The sequence below is a fragment of the Gymnoscopelus braueri genome (genome assembly GCF_963280865.1).
Source record: "Gymnoscopelus braueri genome assembly, chromosome: 5".
NCBI classification, from domain to species: Eukaryota; Metazoa; Chordata; class Actinopteri; order Myctophiformes; family Myctophidae; genus Gymnoscopelus; species Gymnoscopelus braueri.
Window position 1 is genome coordinate 23,081,990 of NC_137606.1, and position 20,188 is coordinate 23,102,177.

General features: G+C 43.6%; 2 protein-coding genes across 4 annotated transcripts in view; one reads left to right on the forward strand and one right to left on the reverse strand.

Annotated features, from left to right (window-relative positions):
- Positions 1-20,188, reverse strand: part of LOC308086173 (uncharacterized protein) — a 98,160-nt gene that overhangs the window by 50,339 nt on the left and 27,633 nt on the right. The window lies entirely within an intron of this gene.
- LOC308085814 (tRNA N(3)-cytidine methyltransferase METTL2-like) lies at positions 19,011-20,081 on the forward strand (the record flags this gene model as incomplete). The annotated part of the gene is made up of 1 exon (XM_080429124.1): positions 19,011-20,081. The coding sequence occupies one exon, from the start codon at positions 19,011-19,013 to the stop codon at positions 20,079-20,081; it is 1,071 nt and encodes a 356-aa protein (XP_080285250.1).

Genomic DNA, 20,188 nt, shown 5'->3' on the forward strand with positions numbered 1-20,188 from the left:
GCTACATGAGTTCAAAGTTTTTTTTCCCCGTTTTTTTTCGTACAACCTGCATGTATGTATGACTAAAAACTAGTGGTAGAGGATCCTGTCATAAGTATATTTCAAGCAGCGCTACGAAGACACAATAACATTGATCAAAGAGTGCATGTATTTTCTGTCTCATTATTTAATATGGTAGAGAGTCCAATCACAATTGTGTCTGAAATTTCTTTATTAGGAGTAACCCCTTGAGATGAATCATCTCGTTTTCAAGGGGGTCCTCAAATTACAAAATACACTTCATATATTATATTATTTTTTTTACAACAAAGAAAACAAGAAACAAGACAAAAAAACATACAACGATAACACAACAACAACTACAACAGTACACATAGCACGTATATTAATCATTTTGTCATAGATCAGTTATAATGATGATTAGTCGAAACATGAACAGGTAATCTCAAGGTGAGAGGACAGCGCAGTTTTGAACAATTGAAAAGATGTTATTGAACGAATATGAACAGGTAAGTTGTTCCAGTCAGAAGGAGCTTTAAACATAAATGATTTTTGGCAACTGACGTAGATGCAGTTTTAAAGTAAATCTGTGAACAATGTCTTAGTTGATGTCTAGAAAGTGAACGGTTCCATAAGCTGTTTCAAATACTGTGGATAATCAAAATGAATACATTTAAAAATGAACTGCAGCCAGTGCTGCTGTCTTCTTGATGTGGGAGATGGAAGGTAGAGATTTAGAGATTTGAACGACCATGACAAACACTTTTAATGTGTTGTAAAACTGAATGTCATGAAAGCTTTAATGGTTTTGAAAAGGGCATATTTATCAATAATTGTCATGAGTTCAGAGTGTAAAAATGTCCATGCATCATGAACATTTGAAATGATTTGGTACCGGTCCCAATTGACTGAAATTATATCATTAATGAATGAATCAACATTGATTTTCTTATATTGCCTAATTTGGATTAATTTAGGGGGAAGTTTGGGTAACTTAATTTTCCAAATGGAAAATACAGTGCAGTGATCGCTGAGGCAATCGGACATAATCCCTGATTTAATGAATCTGTTAGGACGTGAGACCAGAATTCAATCAAGCAGTGACTGACATGTGGGCGTGACCCGGGTGGGCTCACTGATTAGCTGTGTTAGGTTCAAATTTCTAATATTTTTTTTGCACTATTAGAAGATTTCTCCGCCCAGTCCTTGTTAAAGTCACCTAATAATGCAAGTTCATTTTTATCCTTAATAGAGTTTATGGTGGATATGATACAATTGAAAGATTCAGCAGGAGCTGCGGTCTATATATGTTTCCAATAGTTATGTATTTGCTCTCATATAGAATGACCTTGACAAGAATACTTTCAAAATGTACAGGCTCAACTGTAGGCACAATTAGCTCAGAAGCAAGATTAGATGAAACATATGTGACTACACCACCACACCTCGTACCTCTATCAGCGCTATATAATAGGATATAGTTTGTTAATTTGATTTCGTTATTAGATATCTTGTTTTTGAGCCAGGTTTCAGACAATGTAATTATATTAGGTTTATGTTGTTCAACCCATGGCCTAAGTAGATCCATTTTGTGTTTAAGGCTCCTGATATTTAAATGTATTATTTTAAGTCCTGTTACACTAGATTGACACTTGATGTTTATGAAAAGAATACTGTCACTAAACCAATGTAGAGCATGGATCACACATGATACTGTGCTACTCACATATACGGAGCACACATGTATAGACAAGACGAACAGACAAAGAACATAAACAAACACATAGACAAAAAGAAAAGGTGACAGAAAAAACTAAGAACAAAAATAACCCAAGGCCACCCCATTTAAGCTTAAACCCATAGGCCCAAGGATTTGGGAGAGTAGCCTAACGTTAACCACGTTTCCCTAGCCAAAAGATGAGAGAAGAAAATAATAAAAAATAGATATGAGAGAGAGAGAGGGGGAGAGAGAGAGAGAACCCACAATCATCAAATGTCGTCTAAGAGAGTGTTGAGACCGAGAGACCGAGGAAAAAAATAAAGAAATGAATGAATATAATGTTGAGCACATAATATGTTGACCACATTTCCCTAGCAAAGGATGAAAAAAAGATAGAGAGAGAGAGAGAGAGAGAGAGAGAGAGAGAGAGAGAGAGAGAGAGAGAGAGAGAGAGAGAGAGAATCACACTCATCAAATGTTGCCCAGGAGAGGGCTAATAGGACAAGAGGCAAAATAAAACGGAAAGATAAGAACAAATACATATAAATACAATAATAATAAATACATATATATATACATATATACATATATATATATATATGTAACCCAGCTATTAAATAAGCTATACTTTAAATAGTATTAGAATCATTTAATGAATGGTTTGTTTAAAAAGTGTTAAAAGCCTTTAAAAAGGTATGTGTTTTGTTTAAAACATAATGTATAACTCATGACTAATTCATTAGGAGTTTCGTTTTGTTTTGTTAAAAGTAATGTTTTCCTGTTTATTCCGACCAGCATTTATGGGGTTAACATTCCTGTGGGGAACGTAGCTAGGAGAGTGTGTTGCTGCCCGGACGAGAGAGAGTGGGAGACATGAAGAAAGAGAGGGAACCTAACGTAACCGAGTGGTTTCATTCAGAGACATTCTGTATGATATTATAAGTTTGCAGTGCACAGACCTGCGTGTATTTTGTGTCTTACATGAGTGTTTGCACAACAGTCAGTATAAGAGGACAAGCTGCACGTTTGGGACAACAAGAGGACTTTCTACACGAAATTCAGAGACTGTTGTTTTAGGTTGTGCTAAATGCTAACGCCAATGCTAACAAGCTCAGAGTGAGTCTAGAGTCAGTTCATAGCACGTGAACAGTCGTTTCTAGGCCCAGCTTAACTTCCACAGTTGGGCTGTTGATGTGAGAGTCTGTTGTTCTCTACTGGAGGACACAAAGAGGACAATCCAATTAGAGTTTCAGCAACCAGGGCTTCACAAATAGTTCTCTGGCAACGTGGGATGAGAAGACTGTGTCTGGACTGCACTACATGCTAGTCTGCTACTAACCTGCACCAGTTAGTGACTGTTGGAGTAACAAGGAACATTTAAGGTATCACTCTTTTATTTCTGCTCACCAAGGAGTGAAGGGGCCAATGTGATTTGAGGCCACAACGCACCCAAGCAACGACCAGGCCTGCAACTTAAGGTTTTTAGGTTAACTTAGAATAGTTTTGCCGGCTTTAAGGGACTGTGTCTTTTGTGTGAGTGTGTGTGTGTGTGGGCCCACAACTTTTAATAGGTTCCTAAGTGACTTGGAGTAAAAGAAAGGGGTGTTTACATTTTTGAATAATATCTTTGAGAAGGTATTTATTATTTGTTGGTATTTTGCATAAACAGTATTGTCTTTGTATTCCTGAAAGAAGAGGGGTATTATCTGTAAGGTTTTGAACCTGAACAGTGTTTACAAGAGCACTTGAACATTTGTTGTTTACATTTATCCTATATGTCCATTCTATTTTCTATTTTGCACAATCATTGCACAAATAACTAAATAATTGAGATTTATATTTTTCTAACTACTTGGTTGTGTGAATTCCTTTCATTGTACCTTTTAGATAGAGGGTCCATTTGGTTACAGACCTAAGTAGTTATATTTGAAGCTAAGCAACGCTTATTTTATATACTCTGGGTTAAAAACTGCATGAAAAGGTAAATTGATAACATTGTGACTTTAAAAACTGCTTTTGCATTTATTATTATAGAAGAGATCCAAGATAAATAATACTGAGTTAATCAGAGTTAAGTTAATTTATTTAAAAGAACTCAAAAGCCCTCCCCTCAACCACGTGACGATCGAGGGGACCGCTACATAAAATGGAGGCACTACTGAGATAGTTTTGGATTTCTAAGTAATTAATAATAAGAAAAGAAAAAACAAAGTTACAGTACAAAGTTAATTTACTAGCAGTGTAAAAATGGACCACGCTGCGCTAGTGTCAGAGCTAAAGAGCTGGTGTCGTGGTGAGGGTTTGGATGTGACTCATGCCTTGATGACCATCGTCCCTGAAGATGTCCCTGAAGACAAAGTGGAAGAAACCCTTGGAACCGTGAAGTGTTTGGGACGGGTGCGTGTCAAAGGAAAGAATTTCAGTGTCAGACTGAACCGTCGGATGGTCTTGTGTGAGACCAAAGAGACAGTTAAGGATCCGAGTGTTCCTCCTGAAGTTATGCCTATTGATGGTGGAGAGGCGTGGCCTATTATCATCATAGGAGAAGCACAGGCAGCTGCTGAAGAGTTTAATGATAAACTAAAAGGGCTGCTACAGGCTGAAGGAAAGACTATGGAGGACCTTAAATTACTATTCCCCAGTATACAACCGCCCACAAGCTCCACTGAATCCATACTACGTGCTGTCGGTGATTTGTTGGACAAGACAACAAAACCATCTGATGGTGGGAACTATGTTCGACTACGCATGTTCTCTGGAGCCTTACCAACCCCACCAGGTGAAGAACCATTTGACCATTGGCTAGAGCAAGCATGGCTTATGGTGGAGGAGACGGACTGCTCTGACAGAGAGAAAAGAAGAAGACTCATGGGAAGCTTGAAAGGGCCAGCCCTAGAAATTGTAAAGGCAGTGCGACACGTCAACGCTGACGCCAACTCAAAAGAGTGCTTGGAAGCTCTCGAAAGCGCTTTTGGAAGTGCTGAGTCCGGCGATGATCTCTACTTCGCATTCCGACTGATGCAACAGCCATCAGGAGAGAAGCTATCTGATTTCCTCAGGCGCCTAGAACGGTCTCTGACCAAAGTAATACAGAGAGGTGGCCTTCCTTCTAGCTGCATGGATAAAGCCAGACTGGAGCAACTGCTGAGGGGTGCTACTGCCTCAGATTTGATGCTGATTCAGCTGCGCTTGCGGGAAAGGAAGACAGCCCCGCCAACTTTTCTACAGCTCTTGAGTGAGATTCGCACTGAAGAGGAATACGAAGCATCTAGGAAGAAGCTCAGTGCCTCAGTATGCCGAATACATGCCAACCCAGAAGAGGATATGAAGCAAGCTGAGATCCAGTGCTTAAAGGCTGACCTAAAAGAGCTAAAGACCATGGTTGCATCAGTAGTGACCAAACAAGCCCACTTCAAGGAAGACTATACAGAGGCTACACACATGAGTACGCCACTTGTCCCAGAGAGCCACCAAGACTCTGAACTGGTTGCCTTGAAGAAAGAACTGAAACGAATGAAACAGAAAGTCAAGAACAAAGTAACTGAGCCAGATGCTACAGTTGCAGTTTCGACTATGGAGGTTTCAAACCAGGTCTCCAACTCCCCCAAAATAACACCGAAAAGGTCAGAAAGGAATTTCTGCTACCGGTGTGGCGAGAACGGGCATTATGCTACAAATTGTCAGAGCCCTGAGAATCAAGCCAAAGTGATAAAGAAGCTAATACAGACGTTGAAGGTGACCGAACAGCAGTCTGGTGATGCTACAGCCAGTGAAGTTAACTGTCATGCCAAGCAAGGTGCTGTTACCACACCAGAGCCTGCTGGCATCCCTGAAGGTTTGATTGGCCCACCCAGCATTGTACCGCTGAAAGTGAATGGATATTCTTGTGATGCCTTGTTTGATAGTGGCTCTCAGGTGACCATTATATTCGAATCCTGGTATCAAACCTACCTGTCTGATGTCCAAATACGTCCAGTTTCTGGTCTAGCCCTCTGGGGCCTAAGTGAGTCTGACCTCAGCTACCCCTACCGTGGTTATGTGGTGGTAGACCTTGAATATCCGGCGAAAGTAGCCGGTGCTGACAAGATTGTGACAGTCCTCGCTCTTATCTGCCCCGGCCCCCGAACTGCAGACCAAACTTCTGTCATTGTGGGGACTAATGCCAGTCATGTCCGACGCCTAGTACAACAATGTAAGGAGAAGGGCATTGACATCACCCAGACACTGGGAATACAAGCTTGTCGCAGAGAGACAGAGCTAGCACCATGTGGCACTGCAACAGCCATTGAAGAGGAGGATGATATTGGCTGTGTGACATGGCAAGGCCCAGGCCCACTGACTCTACCTCCTGGTGGTGACTGCAGTGCAATCTGCAAAGTTGACTACAAACACCAAGTCAACAAAGAGATCCTGATGGTTGACTCATCTCCTACCGCTCCACTCCCAGCTGGGGTGCTACTGCAGCCTATGGTGGTGCCCAGCGAAGAAGTGAACGTCAACCACTTCAGAATCCTGGTCCAGAATGAGTCTCTGACAGAGACCATCATACCAGTGGGAACTGTCATCGGACACATGTACCTGACTGACGCAGTCACTCCACTCACTACTTCCAAGACAACAGCACCAGAGTTTGATGCTAATCTGATCAACTTTGGAGACTCACCTGTCTCAGAGGAGTGGAAAGGAAGACTCCGTCAAAAGCTATCCACAAGGTCTCAGGTGTTCTCCCTCCATGAATGGGATGTCGGATTGGCAAAGGACGTAGAGCACACGATCCGGTTGTCAGATCCACGGCCGTTCAGGGAGCGCTCTCGGCGTCTGCCGCCAGCAGATGTTGAAGACGTGAGAAAGCACCTTCAAGAACTGTTGCGTGCAGGGATCATCAAGGAGTCTCGGAGTCCCTATGCATCCCCAATCGTGATTGTTCGAAAGAAGAATGGGACCATAAGGATGTGTATTGACTACAGATTGCTCAACAGCCGGACAATCCCAGATCAGTATACAACGCCCTGTATTGACGATGTGCTTGACTCAATGACTGGAAGCAAATGGTTTTCCGTACTCGACCTGCGGAGTGGCTATTATCAAATGGCCATGGCCGAGGAAGATAAGGAAAAGACGGCATTCATCTGCCCACTGGGGTTCTTCCAGTTCGAAAGGATGCCACAGGGAATAACTGGAGCCCCAGCCACGTTCCAAAGATTAATGGAGAAGGCTGTGGGTGACATGAACCTGCTGGAGGTCCTAGTATACCTCGACGACCTGATAGTGTTTGGCCGAACACTGGAAGAGCATGAAGAGCGACTTATGAAAGTCCTTGATCGTCTTGCAGAGGTTGGGCTGAAGATCTCAGTGGACAAATGTCAGTTCTGCCTGCCCAAGGTGAAATACCTAGGACATATTGTGTCGGCCGATGGAGTCTCGCCTGACCCAACCAAGATTGAAGCAGTTACAGATTGGCCACAGCCTACGCAACTAAAGGGTCTTCAATCATTCTTAGGCTTCTGTGGGTACTACAGACGTTTCATAGCCAACTATTCAGCCATCGTCAGGCCGCTGTCAGAGCTCACTAAAGGCTATGCCCCAAAGCAGTGGGGAAAGAAGCAAGAGAAAGACAGCATAAAGACTTACATTAAGGAGTCTGAGCCCTTCGGTGAGAGATGGGACAAGTCCTGCACCGAAGCGTTCCACAAGATTATTCACTGTCTCACTCACGCACCTGTCCTGGCTTTCGCAGATCCAAACAAGTCATACGTCCTGCACGTGGACGCCAGCTTGAAAGGGCTCGGCGCAGTCCTCTATCAAGAGCACAGTCAGGGTCTGAGACCAGTTGCATTCGCCAGCAGGAAGCTGAAACCACCAGAGAGAAACTACGCAATTCACCAGTTGGAGTTTCTATCTCTGAAGTGGGCTATAGTGGATAAATTCCATGATTATTTGTACGGTGCCAGATTCACAGTGCGTACAGATAACAACCCGCTTACGTACGTGCTCTCAACCGCCAAGCTTAGTGCTGTTGGGCACAGATGGCTGTCTGCATTGTCCACCTACGACTTTGATGTCAAGTACAGACCGGGCAGACACAACATAGATGCTGACCTGTTGTCCAGGATGATGAAGGATGAGAGTGAAGAGGAATGGGAGATCATACCACAGACTGGTGTGAGATCCATCTGCAAGAAAGTCTGCATCCCTGGATCCTTGATCAATTCACCAAGATATGTGGATCAGTTAGGAGCCTCTCCTGATTGTGTGCCTGACATCTATGCGTTCCCTATGCACTTGGAGCTGAAGTCGTTGGGCCAAATGTCAAAGCAAGACCTGATTAAAGCCCAAGAAGAGGATGCAGTCATCAGATCTGCTGTTCAAGCTGTAAAGCAAGGCAAATGGCCTGAAGGAAATGGGTCCAGCCCAGAACTGTCTCGTCTGAAGAAAGAGATGGGAAGACTGATGATGAAGGATGAGCTGCTGCATCGCTTAAGTAAGAGACCTTCTGGAGAAGAAGTCATTCAACTCGTCCTACCAAAAGAGTTCAGAGAAGTTGTGTTGAAGGCCTCACACGATGACTTGGGACACCTTGGTGTAGAGAGAACTACAGACCTGTTGAGGAGCCGATTCTTCTGGCCTAAACTGGCATGTGATGTCGAACAGTACATTAAGAACTGCGGACAGTGTGTCACTCGAAAGACCCCTTGTACCAGAGCAGCTCCGTTACACCAAATTGTGAGCAGTGGACCAATGGATCTGGTATGCATCGACTTCCTGTCCATGGAGCCGGATTCCAAAGGCATCAGCAACGTGTTAGTGGTGACTGATCACTTTACACGCTATGCTCAGGCTTTCCCCACCAGAAACCAGAAAGCGCAGACAGTGGCGAAGATCCTGGTGGACAAGTACTTCCTCCATTATGGCCTACCAGCTCGGATCCATTCGGATCAAGGAAGAGATTTCGAGAGTCAGTTAATCAAGGAGCTCTTGAAGATGATGGGAATAAGGAAGTCACGGACCACTCCGTATCACCCTCAAGGGGACCCACAGCCCGAAAGGTTCAACCGAACTCTACTTTCCATGCTGGGAACTCTTGGCTGTGAGAAGAAACGGCAGTGGAGCAAACACGTCGGCTACCTAGTTCACGCATACAACAGTACCAAATGCGATGCTACAGGGTACTCACCCTATTTCTTAATATTCGGAAGAGAAGCAAGACTTCCAATAGACTTGTGTTTTGGAACTTCTCCGGACGGGAAAGATGAAGCTTGCCATTCACGCTACGTAGCCAAGTTGAAAGAGGACTTGCAGAGAGCTTACAAGCTTGCCTCTGAATCTGCTGACAAGACACACCAAAGAAACAAGAGGTCCTACGATAAGAGAGTCGGATTCCAGACCTTGGATATCGGCGACAGAGTGTTGCTGAGGAACTTAGGACTGAAGGGGAAACACAAGCTGGAGAGCCGGTGGAGCCCTATCCCTTACGTTGTGCTGGGAAAGATGCCCAATCTTCCGGTGTACAGAGTCGAACCTGAAGATGGAAGAGGAGGAGTAAAAACCCTTCATCGCGATCATCTCCTGCCGATTGGAGAACTAGTGAGAATGCCGACTGTGAGTAAGGAGGAAAACTCACCTGTCAAACCAAGAACACGAGCTGAAACGCAAAAGAGAACAAAGAAAGTATTACCTGAAGCACGGGAAGCTCTGCAAGAGTTACAGGAGCTGACAGATTCATCTTCCGAAGAGGAACACTACCTACCTCAGAAACCGTACGGTACTTACCTGAAGGAAATCCTGCAAAGGGAGAAAGATACTGCCAGACCGTCAACCCTCGTCCAAGATGACAGTGATTCTCAACAGTCAGATGGAAATCCTGTTGAAGATGGCTTATCAGAGGATGAGAGTTCAGAAGAGGAGAACCACAGCGTGGGCGAAGTGGATATAGCTCAAGATGCCGTTCCTGAGGAAGAATGTGATCCTGAAGAAGAGAGTGATCCTGAGTCTAATAACCCTCACCACGACAATCAGACAGACATGTCTAATTTGACAAACAAACCTGAAAACCGCCCAAAGAGAAGCGTGAAGCCAGTCATTAGGTTAACTTATGATGAGCCTGGTAAAGCAAGAGATGAGCCTATCACAATAGTTCATAGAGGTGTGATCATTACAATAGGCCAAAGCTAAGTTCAGTTAGTACATGCACCCTCACTACTCGTAACTTTTGAAAGGTTATGTTTATTTGGTTTGATGAGGGCATCAAAGCTTTTAGAAGGGGGAGGGTGTAACCCAGCTATTAAATAAGCTATACTTTAAATAGTATTAGAATCATTTAATGAATGGTTTGTTTAAAAAGTGTTAAAAGCCTTTAAAAAGGTATGTGTTTTGTTTAAAACATAATGTATAACTCATGACTAATTCATTAGGAGTTTCGTTTTGTTTTGTTAAAAGTAATGTTTTCCTGTTTATTCCGACCAGCATTTATGGGGTTAACATTCCTGTGGGGAACGTAGCTAGGAGAGTGTGTTGCTGCCCGGACGAGAGAGAGTGGGAGACATGAAGAAAGAGAGGGAACCTAACGTAACCGAGTGGTTTCATTCAGAGACATTCTGTATGATATTATAAGTTTGCAGTGCACAGACCTGCGTGTATTTTGTGTCTTACATGAGTGTTTGCACAACAGTCAGTATAAGAGGACAAGCTGCACGTTTGGGACAACAAGAGGACTTTCTACACGAAATTCAGAGACTGTTGTTTTAGGTTGTGCTAAATGCTAACGCCAATGCTAACAAGCTCAGAGTGAGTCTAGAGTCAGTTCATAGCACGTGAACAGTCGTTTCTAGGCCCAGCTTAACTTCCACAGTTGGGCTGTTGATGTGAGAGTCTGTTGTTCTCTACTGGAGGACACAAAGAGGACAATCCAATTAGAGTTTCAGCAACCAGGGCTTCACAAATAGTTCTCTGGCAACGTGGGATGAGAAGACTGTGTCTGGACTGCACTACATGCTAGTCTGCTACTAACCTGCACCAGTGAGTGACTGTTGGAGTAACAAGGAACATTTAAGGTATCACTCTTTTATTTCTGCTCACCAAGGAGTGAAGGGGCCAATGTGATTTGAGGCCACAACGCACCCAAGCAACGACCAGGCCTGCAACTTAAGGTTTTTAGGTTAACTTAGAATAGTTTTGCCGGCTTTAAGGGACTGTGTCTTTTGTGTGAGTGTGTGTGTGTGTGGGCCCACAACTTTTAATAGGTTCCTAAGTGACTTGGAGTAAAAGAAAGGGGTGTTTACATTTTTGAATAATATCTTTGAGAAGGTATTTATTATTTGTTGGTATTTTGCATAAACAGTATTGTCTTTGTATTCCTGAAAGAAGAGGGGTATTATCTGTAAGGTTTTGAACCTGAACAGTGTTTACAAGAGCACTTGAACATTTGTTGTTTACATTTATCCTATATGTCCATTCTATTTTCTATTTTGCACAATCATTGCACAAATAACTAAATAATTGAGATTTATATTTTTCTAACTACTTGGTTGTGTGAATTCCTTTCATTGTACCTTTTAGATAGAGGGTCCATTTGGTTACAGACCTAAGTAGTTATATTTGAAGCTAAGCAACGCTTATTTTATATACTCTGGGTTAAAAACTGCATGAAAAGGTAAATTGATAACATTGTGACTTTAAAAACTGCTTTTGCATTTATTATTATAGAAGAGATCCAAGATAAATAATACTGAGTTAATCAGAGTTAAGTTAATTTATTTAAAAGAACTCAAAAGCCCTCCCCTCAACCACGTGACGATCGAGGGGACCGCTACATATACATACACATATACATACACATATACATATACATACACATATACATACATATACATATTGTGGGATACTGATCAAGGCCAAGACACAGAAGGCAGGGTACAAACCCAATAAAGGGCATTTATTGGCAGCCAGGCTCAGAGAGCATTGTTTATACGTTTTTCATAAAGGGTAAATAATAACGTTCAACACACAGTCTTCCCGGGTTCGGGGCGTCCATGCATCATAATATCAGCATTCTTTACATCTCTCCACAGGTTGCCTATGAGGTAAAAGAAACAGTCCTTTAGTTATACATTTCACCAACAATTTACATTGTGAGGGAAATAGTGGAGTGATCGCTTACCGCCTGAGCACCCGTCTGTTCACCAGGAGAGCCAGTGCTAGACTGAGACAGAGTGGCTGCTTTTGAGGTTTGGTGCCACACCTAGCCAGTCCTCGCAGGTGCGCTCAGTTGGGGTTGATTCATGAGGGCGATTGGTAGGTAACGCGCCTCTATGACGTAGCCCAGGCTGCTGCGCTGTCTGTGGAGCCTCCCTCTGTCTCTGTCCCACTGTCTCTCCATGGTGTGGTGCTTACCTATCAGGCGCTTTCCTAGCGATACTCCACAATATACACACATACCAACCCGATCGCCAGAGGAAACGTTGTCATTGAACGTTTTTCAAATTCCGTGCAGACAACTGGAAAACGCGAAAACCCTCGCATCTCCCCCATTGTGACTAAACCATTTCGGAGGCACGCAGTCTCAAGGGAACTGTCACCACGTAAGGGACCACCGAGCGAGCTAAAGCGAGCGAGTTGCCGTCCCGAACGTTGCGACGTTCCCTTGAGCCTACTCAGCGCCGTTTGAGTTACGTACCGAGAGGCACAGAATCGAAAATTTTGTTGTGGGGACTCCTCTGCTTCCGGGTTTTTCCGGGTTGCAACTGGTTACGCCCACCGTGGGACTCGCCGTACATATGCACAGATTTTCAGGGTTTCTAGGCGACTATGCACGGAATGACGTGCACTGGATCCGTGCAATGTATACTAAATTCTTGGAGATCAGGCTGCACATACACATACACATTATTTTTTGCGAACGCGGAAGGAGGCGCGGCGAAGCCGCGCCTCCGACCAAGTGGAGCTTACTATGTAACCCTGCTCAGGTTGTGTGTGTGTCTGTCCGTCTGTGTTCACCTCTCATTGGCTGCATGCACCCATGTGACTCACATGCGTGCACTGCCTGTAAGCAGCCACCCGAGTGCGCCAGAGTGCAGGAATTTAGACAATGCACACCAGCCTGCCCCCCACACACACACACACACACACACACACACTCACACTGTCAATGTTCTCTCCCCATCACAGTGAAATAACACGGATTACAAGTCTGTAAATACACAATATTTTCGAGCTGCGTTCGCTTCCAGCGTTCGCGCGTCTTACTTGTGTTATTAGGCAATGTGTGTGTGTGTGTGTGTGTGTGTGTGTGTGTGTGTGTGTGTGTGTGTGTGTGTCCGTTCGTCCATGTCCTACTTTTCTCCAACACAGCAGTCAAATAATTCCCTTAGTAGTGCTTTAGGGACTGGCTGATTCATTATAATTACACTGTAGCAAGATAGTGCTTTAGGTACTGGCTGTAACAAGTACATTTTTTACAGGAAAACACATTATTTTTTAACATTGTCTTTAACATTAATCTCTTTCTTAACCTTGACTCAAAGCACAAACGCCACTAATTCAGAAGACAAAGTGCAATTTCAGTTGTTTGACTCTGAACTCTCTGGAGGAGAGAGGCTCTGGCACTGTTATGAACAGTGAAATACCCACATCTCCTTGGAGCTACTTTGTACTTTTCAGGTTTGTAAATCAAGCCTTTGGAGAGTTTAGGTCTAAATAACAAATGACCCTGATGTTGGTAAAAGCAGGGCTTACAGTACACCCACTGAGGAAAACACGAAGTAGAAACTTTGAATCTAATTACTGTAAGTAGTCAGAAAACAACACTTCTTTGTGAAATAGACATGAAGAACATGGACACTGATCATGTTCAGTTTGAACAGAAAGTAAGCCAGAGATTGTCGGTTCAAATCCCATCTGAGGTGCTCTTTAGCAGAGAGGGCGTGAGAAGAGTGCTAGGCCAGGCCAATAACCGACATGTCGATGTAGCAAATCCATCATCTGCTTAGCCTGTATTCCTCCTACCGTTCCTTCTGAATAGAGTTGAACTCTGGGATCAAAATCCTCCCCTCCGCATGTTGTCCAACAGCTGTTTCCTTCTGATCACATCATCCATCTTTAGTGTTTTTGAGAAAAGACACAGCTGCTGTACACTCCAAGACAACACATTCAATCTGCGGGAAATCACATTTGTGCAACTGTATGACGTGATCTCCCTGCATGCTTTTGGCATAGGTGGCAGGGAAAGCTAGCCTGGTAAACCCCCCTCCCTCCGGAAATCTCATTTGCATTTGATTTCAGGAAGGAGGTCTGGGATTGCGCAGGGAGTAAAGCTGCCCGAACACTGCGTGTTCGAACCAATCAGCGGCTGCTAGGGGCGGGATCATCCAATCACCTGCCTAGTAGCTTGAAAAAAAGAAAAAACGTCTGTCATCGATTCTGCGACCGGAGTCTCAGATGGGAAGTAGGCTGTGAAACAAATGTGTGTCGCAAGCTTCTTCCATTTGACGGTGTCAGGTTAAGGGAAAGCAGCCATGGCACCAACTGAACATTCAGGTGCATCCATCCCATTTTGGTCACTAGAGAAAGATCAGGATGTGGTAAGTGAGCTTGGTTCCAGAGAAGAGCTTGATAGTGGGAACGCATGATGTGAAACTTTGCTGCATCTGAGGTTGGTTGCAGAGTCTCTTATGCACAAACTATACAAAACTACTTGACTCATTGCATGTATCAACTTCAGGTACACCGTATATCTTACAGATGAATTTCTCTGTTGACCTCGCTATGTCTTCTGTGAGAAGGCCTTTTCCAAGCCCAATGAGATCTGTGTGATGTTGTTGGAACACCTGCCAGGCTGTTTTCTTACTGTGGCCACTGAACTGAGACACACTGTCACAGCTAGTGACAACATGGAAGGCAAGTAGTGTGTCAACTTGATCCGCAGAAAGCAACATGCGAAAGCATACATGTACTGGAAGATACTTTGGAGCCTTTGATGTCCCAGCTTTCATGTAGAGATGCTTACATTGCATTAAGTCATAGTGTGCCAGAAGTAGAAGCACATCTGTATCACGTGCTGACACAACTAGTGTTTCCATTTCCATTTAAGCATGGATGCAGTGCAAAATCAGTCACGTGTCAGTTTCCTCATGGTCAGCACTTAGAGTGACTTCAAGATCTGGATCAGATGACTTGACAGTGGTCACTTCGGCAAACCCCCCTGATCAATGACCGTTAGATTATTCAGGTTGTGTTTAATCAGATGGTTTGAAAGTAATAGAGCAAGGTCTGCTTTATTTTCCTCAAGTGCCATGAAGCTAGACCAGTCTGTTGGAAGGGGAACTGACTCGTAAGTCGTTCTCTATTTTACGACATATTGGTCAGTGGCGCTGCTTGCATTTAATCCGTGTGCCTGCTTTGATCGTTTCCTCTTGATACCTGTCAAAGACTACATCAATCCTCTGGCAGTTTTCAAACACATTTTAAACACAGCTCCAGCTAAGATGTTGGCATATTCACCAAATGTTCTAATGCCAGGTGGCTTTCCTAGTGCCATCACGAGTGCTTGGCCATCAATGAGCAGGCAGCTGGCATCATCAAGTGTAATTTTGCAGGGGTTTGGACTTGTTCTGTCAGTATGCTTACTTTTTTTGTGACCAACTTTTTTATTTTATCTTTTTTAAAACAAGCTTTCAGAGGTGACAGACATTTCATCACATTATTGTGTGGGCAAGCAGTTCATACAATTTCCCACGTGACATACGAAAGTGTCTTTTCAGTATGCTTACTAACACAGATTTGTTGGTGGAATGTAGACAACCATTAGTTGTGGCCAAAGATAGTGGGATGGTCATGAGTTAATGCGTTGTGAATCATTTGCTTTGAAGTATTCGACAAGACCCGGACCATGGAGTAACAGAAGACACTTTATTGATGGTAGTCACACAGAGCGCATATCCAAGCAGAGATGTTAGTGATTGAGAGGACGTCCAGTCACTGCGTGATTAGCTGCCCAACTGGGCTTCTTGACATTGTTTTATATACGACCTAGAAGGTCAAAGTATCATTCATTAATGTTCTTCAGACATTAGATACGGTGTTTGCCCTTTACATGGTTATTCTTAGTCCCTTGCTTAATCAGCACAAGATGATTGCAATGTCTGATTAAGCAGCGTGATTTTCCAGGGCCTCTCTCTGTGCTGCAGGTCTGATATGCAGGCCTGATGCTATTTTAGTCTTCACATAGTTACTGTGTCCACACAGCCTTCATGCCCATTGCCTTGTCTGACCTCTGCCCTTCTACCAGCCTGCATCTAATAGGCATCTAAAGGCAGACCCATATTGGCTTCAGTTTGTATATTATTCAGATAAATCATATATAATACATAATCTATTAACAGCGTAAGGATGTTTTCACCTGCGCCCTGCTCTGTAAGCTGTAATGAGCCTTTGTAGAATGTTCCTATCCACTTTGATAGTGTTTAGCTTGGCCTTGGAAAGTTGCACAACTTCATATAAAGAGGTAAATGTCTTGGCCTTATTCTTTCGAATAGGCGATTTAAGAGCCAGGTGCTGGTCACTATCTGGAGGTTCTTTGTCGACAAAGACTTTCATTTGTGCTTGTCCAAGTTCTTCTGCATTAAGCAGAGATTCCTGAATCTTAGATGTGACTACATCCGTTGATCATGTTTTTCGATGTGTCGCCACCATCTTGAAACACCCCATGCTGTTTCAATGGCACAACTATTCTGCCTTCATCAAAGTCGTCTTTCTCCATTCTTCTTTTTGTGCACTCATTGTGTGTGTACTCCTCATCTTCATTGCCTGATGTCATTCCTAGCTGTTGTTGTCTGAGAAACTATACCTGTCCTGATTACATGACAATGCCCATCTACTCAGTACAGACCCTATTCTGGTAATACAAACTAAGCCTCCACTCTTCTTTCCTGTAGCATTTAGCCATTCTGTACTTTGGTCCGCTGAAACCTGATTGAAGTGTCGATCAGTGCGTTTTATCACAAAGTTGCCTTCCTGGAACTCAAGGAGGACCTCTAGTGGAAGTACTGACATCCCAGCCAGGTATACAGTACCCCATCTGGCGTAGTTAACATGATCATACTGTACCTGAAGAAGAATGGCAGCAGACATTTGAATGCACATAGGTGGAGATCCCATAATCTATAGGATGCTGACCATAGTCATACAGTTCCACCAGAACTCAGCATTTGGATCATCAACAACAAGAGCTGCAACAAACTCTTTCAAGGGCTGCTGAAATCTGTTGCTATTCAGTTTGTCGATGTGAACGCAGGATGTGAAACTTGGCTGCATCTGTCTGGAACCAAGCTCACTTGCCAAATCCTGATCTTTCTCCAGTGATTGAAATGGGATTGATGCACCTGAATGTTCAGTTGGTGCCATGGCTGCTTTCCCTGCAATCTATGCCAAAAGCATGCAGGGAGATCACGTCATGCAGTTGCACAAAGGGGTGTCTCAGCCAACTGCAGGAAAGTATGCATGGAGTGCATTGAAGCGTGCAATTGCAAGAAACTTGGCAACACCTGCCAGAACGCTGAGGATGACTGGGACTAAGTCTGTCTGCTGCATGCAAATACAAGTCAGAAACACAAATTAAGGCAATTATACATCTTAGCAATTATTCATTACCAACCAACAAAAAAAACTAATATTATTCATTACCAAATTTTCACAATATAAATTATTAAGGATAATTCCTTTAACAGGTCCGTTCATGAAAGTCCTTGCGGTCTTGATTCCAATGAGGGCCTGTGAGCAATTAGGGGTTGAGAGTCTTGCTCAGGGACAAATTTCATTTCATCGACACATTTGCTGGCCTGGCCTGGAATCGTACCTGGGGCAACCAGGGCCTCTGGCTCCCTAGGCGGGCTCACTAACCACTCAGCTATGGCCAGCTATCAGCTATGGCCACCCCTATTAGAGGTGCTCTAGTGAGGGCTGGCTTATTTTGGGGTTACAAAATTGTGGAATAAATAAAAAATAAAACCCCTGGGGGTCCACGGATCCCCTGGGAGTCTTGGGACCCCCGCGAAACATCGCGTACGCCTTTGGACCCTCGCGAAACATCGCAGACCCCTTCGGCTGGCTTTTGTTTTCTCATGAACCTGGTTGCTTGTTTCTGGCGCAAACTCTGGCAACACTGAGCTGTTTGCTTGTCTGCCTCCCAACAGACAAAGCTGGGAGATCTCTTTCCCAAATGTGCAAGTAGATATAAAAGTGGTTCTTTCACAATTGATCTTAAATCAGAATATTTCATTTTATTCCCCATACATGAAAACATAAAAAAGGACATTTCAGTCTGTTTTCTATCTGGTTTAGTCAAACATAGATGTGTTTTATTATGTTTCAGCATAGTGGTGGGCGCCAGCTTTAAATGGTCCATTTTGAGGGCTTAGCGGCCATTTTATCATGTGATGTCATAAATTAACACGATTTGGCTTCGGGGTTAAGATTTTTGGAAAACTGACCTAGTCTATATTCTTATGCGTACACATACGTCATGTCCTAGTATGAGCAAATAGGGGAAGGGGATCAACGTCACGTGATTCTTTGTTTGGCCCGGCAAAAACCTGGATGTGTGTCTCAAAGCATGTGATTATTAGCAGAATCGTGGAAAGTTTAGAATATGTTGCGGTCCCGTTTTCATTTTTCTTTGATTTTTGCAAAGAACAACTTCACCATATAAATGTAACAATGTGTGCGTTCCGTAATTCCAATGGTGAAAGCTGTGTTGTTTCACCCGATGAAAGAATGGCGGATTCGGCCATGCCCCGAAATACCCGTATATGTGTCTCAAAGAATATGGAGATAACTGACATCCAGCTCTGACATCAGAGACCCCCTCCTGGAGCCCCATATATGGAGCTAACCAAGATATCCAAGCCTGACATCACACACCCTATCTTTGGGCATGACCTACATCGGGGCTCCAAATATGTATATGACTGACAATCTGGAGACAGTTCGACTCTTTAGTATTGCGTCCTCTGAAAATGACATCAGTTAACAGTCATGTCTAGTGTCTTTTATTCAGGCAAATTTAAGTTAAGACTTCCTTTGGCTTGTTTGTCCTTGTAAGTCCCTAAAGCCTTATGTGGACATGAATGTAATAACTTTGTAATATCATCATCACCACCATTAGATCTGCTAAAAAGATCAATTGATTTACAGTATCTGACAAAATTGTGTGTGCTGTATGAAATAAGTAAGTAAGTAAGTAAGAAATGCATGTTATTTTACTTGTCAACATTACCATTATTCAGCTATTACCGCCAACATGGCAGCGCCCGATGCTGTGAGAGCAGTGGAGAAGGAAAGCATGGAAGCTGGGCCAATTGTACTAGAATCTTCGAGTGCAGATGTGAAACGCCCTCAGTTCGGCACACGTTTCTTGACAGACCCAAGTCAAGTCTTCCAACACAACACATGGGATAATGTGGAATGGACAGAGGAACAAGAGGCAGCTGCTGTGAAGAAGGTTCTAGAGAACAGCCAGCCACTTCCTGCAGAGAAACAAGAAGAATATGACTCCCGGGCAAATGAGTACTGGAATGACTTTTATACAGTCCATGAAAATCGCTTTTTCAAAGATCGTAACTGGCTCTTCACTGAGTTCCCAGAGCTGGCCCCACAGTGTTGTCTCAACTATGAAGCCCATCCTGAAGTCTCTTATGACAATCACCAGAACCAAAGAAAAGGCGAGGAGGTCACTTCTCTGTCTCCGAATGCTGGTGACTACCCAGGCTCTTCTGCGACATACCGCATTCTGGAGGTTGGCTGTGGCGTGGGCAACACTGTTTTTCCTATTTTGAAGACCAACAATGATCCTGGACTCTTTGTTTACTGCTGTGATTTTTCCAGCGCTGCTGTGGAGCTAGTCAAGAGTAATACTGAGTATGACCCTGGGCGCTGCATTGTCTTTGTTCATGACTTGAGTGATGTGGAAGCCTATTACCCTGTCCCTGATGGAAGCCTGGATGTTGTGCTTCTAATCTTTGTTCTGTCAGCCTTGCATCCTGACAAAATGCAGGCATCAATTATCAGATTAGCTCGGCTGCTGAAGCCAGGGGGAGTGTTGATGCTCAGGGACTATGGACGCTATGACATGGCACAGCTGCGCTTCAAGAAAGGGAGATGTTTGTCAGACAATTTTTATGTTCGGGGTGATGGAACACAAGTCTATTTCTTTACTCAAGATGAGCTCCATGACATGTTCACTGAGGCAGAGCTTGAGAAAGTGCAGAATGTTGTAGACAGGAGGCTACAGGTGAACCGAGGCAAACAGCTGACCATGTACAGGATTTGGATCCAATGCAAGTACCACAAGGCTCACACTGAGCAACTTTAAACACGGAGCCAAGCCACCTGAAGAGGTACGTCATTAGTATGCCTTATTCTTCATACAAAATCAATTACAATAGTGCCAAACCTCAAATAAAATATTTATGTGCCCAA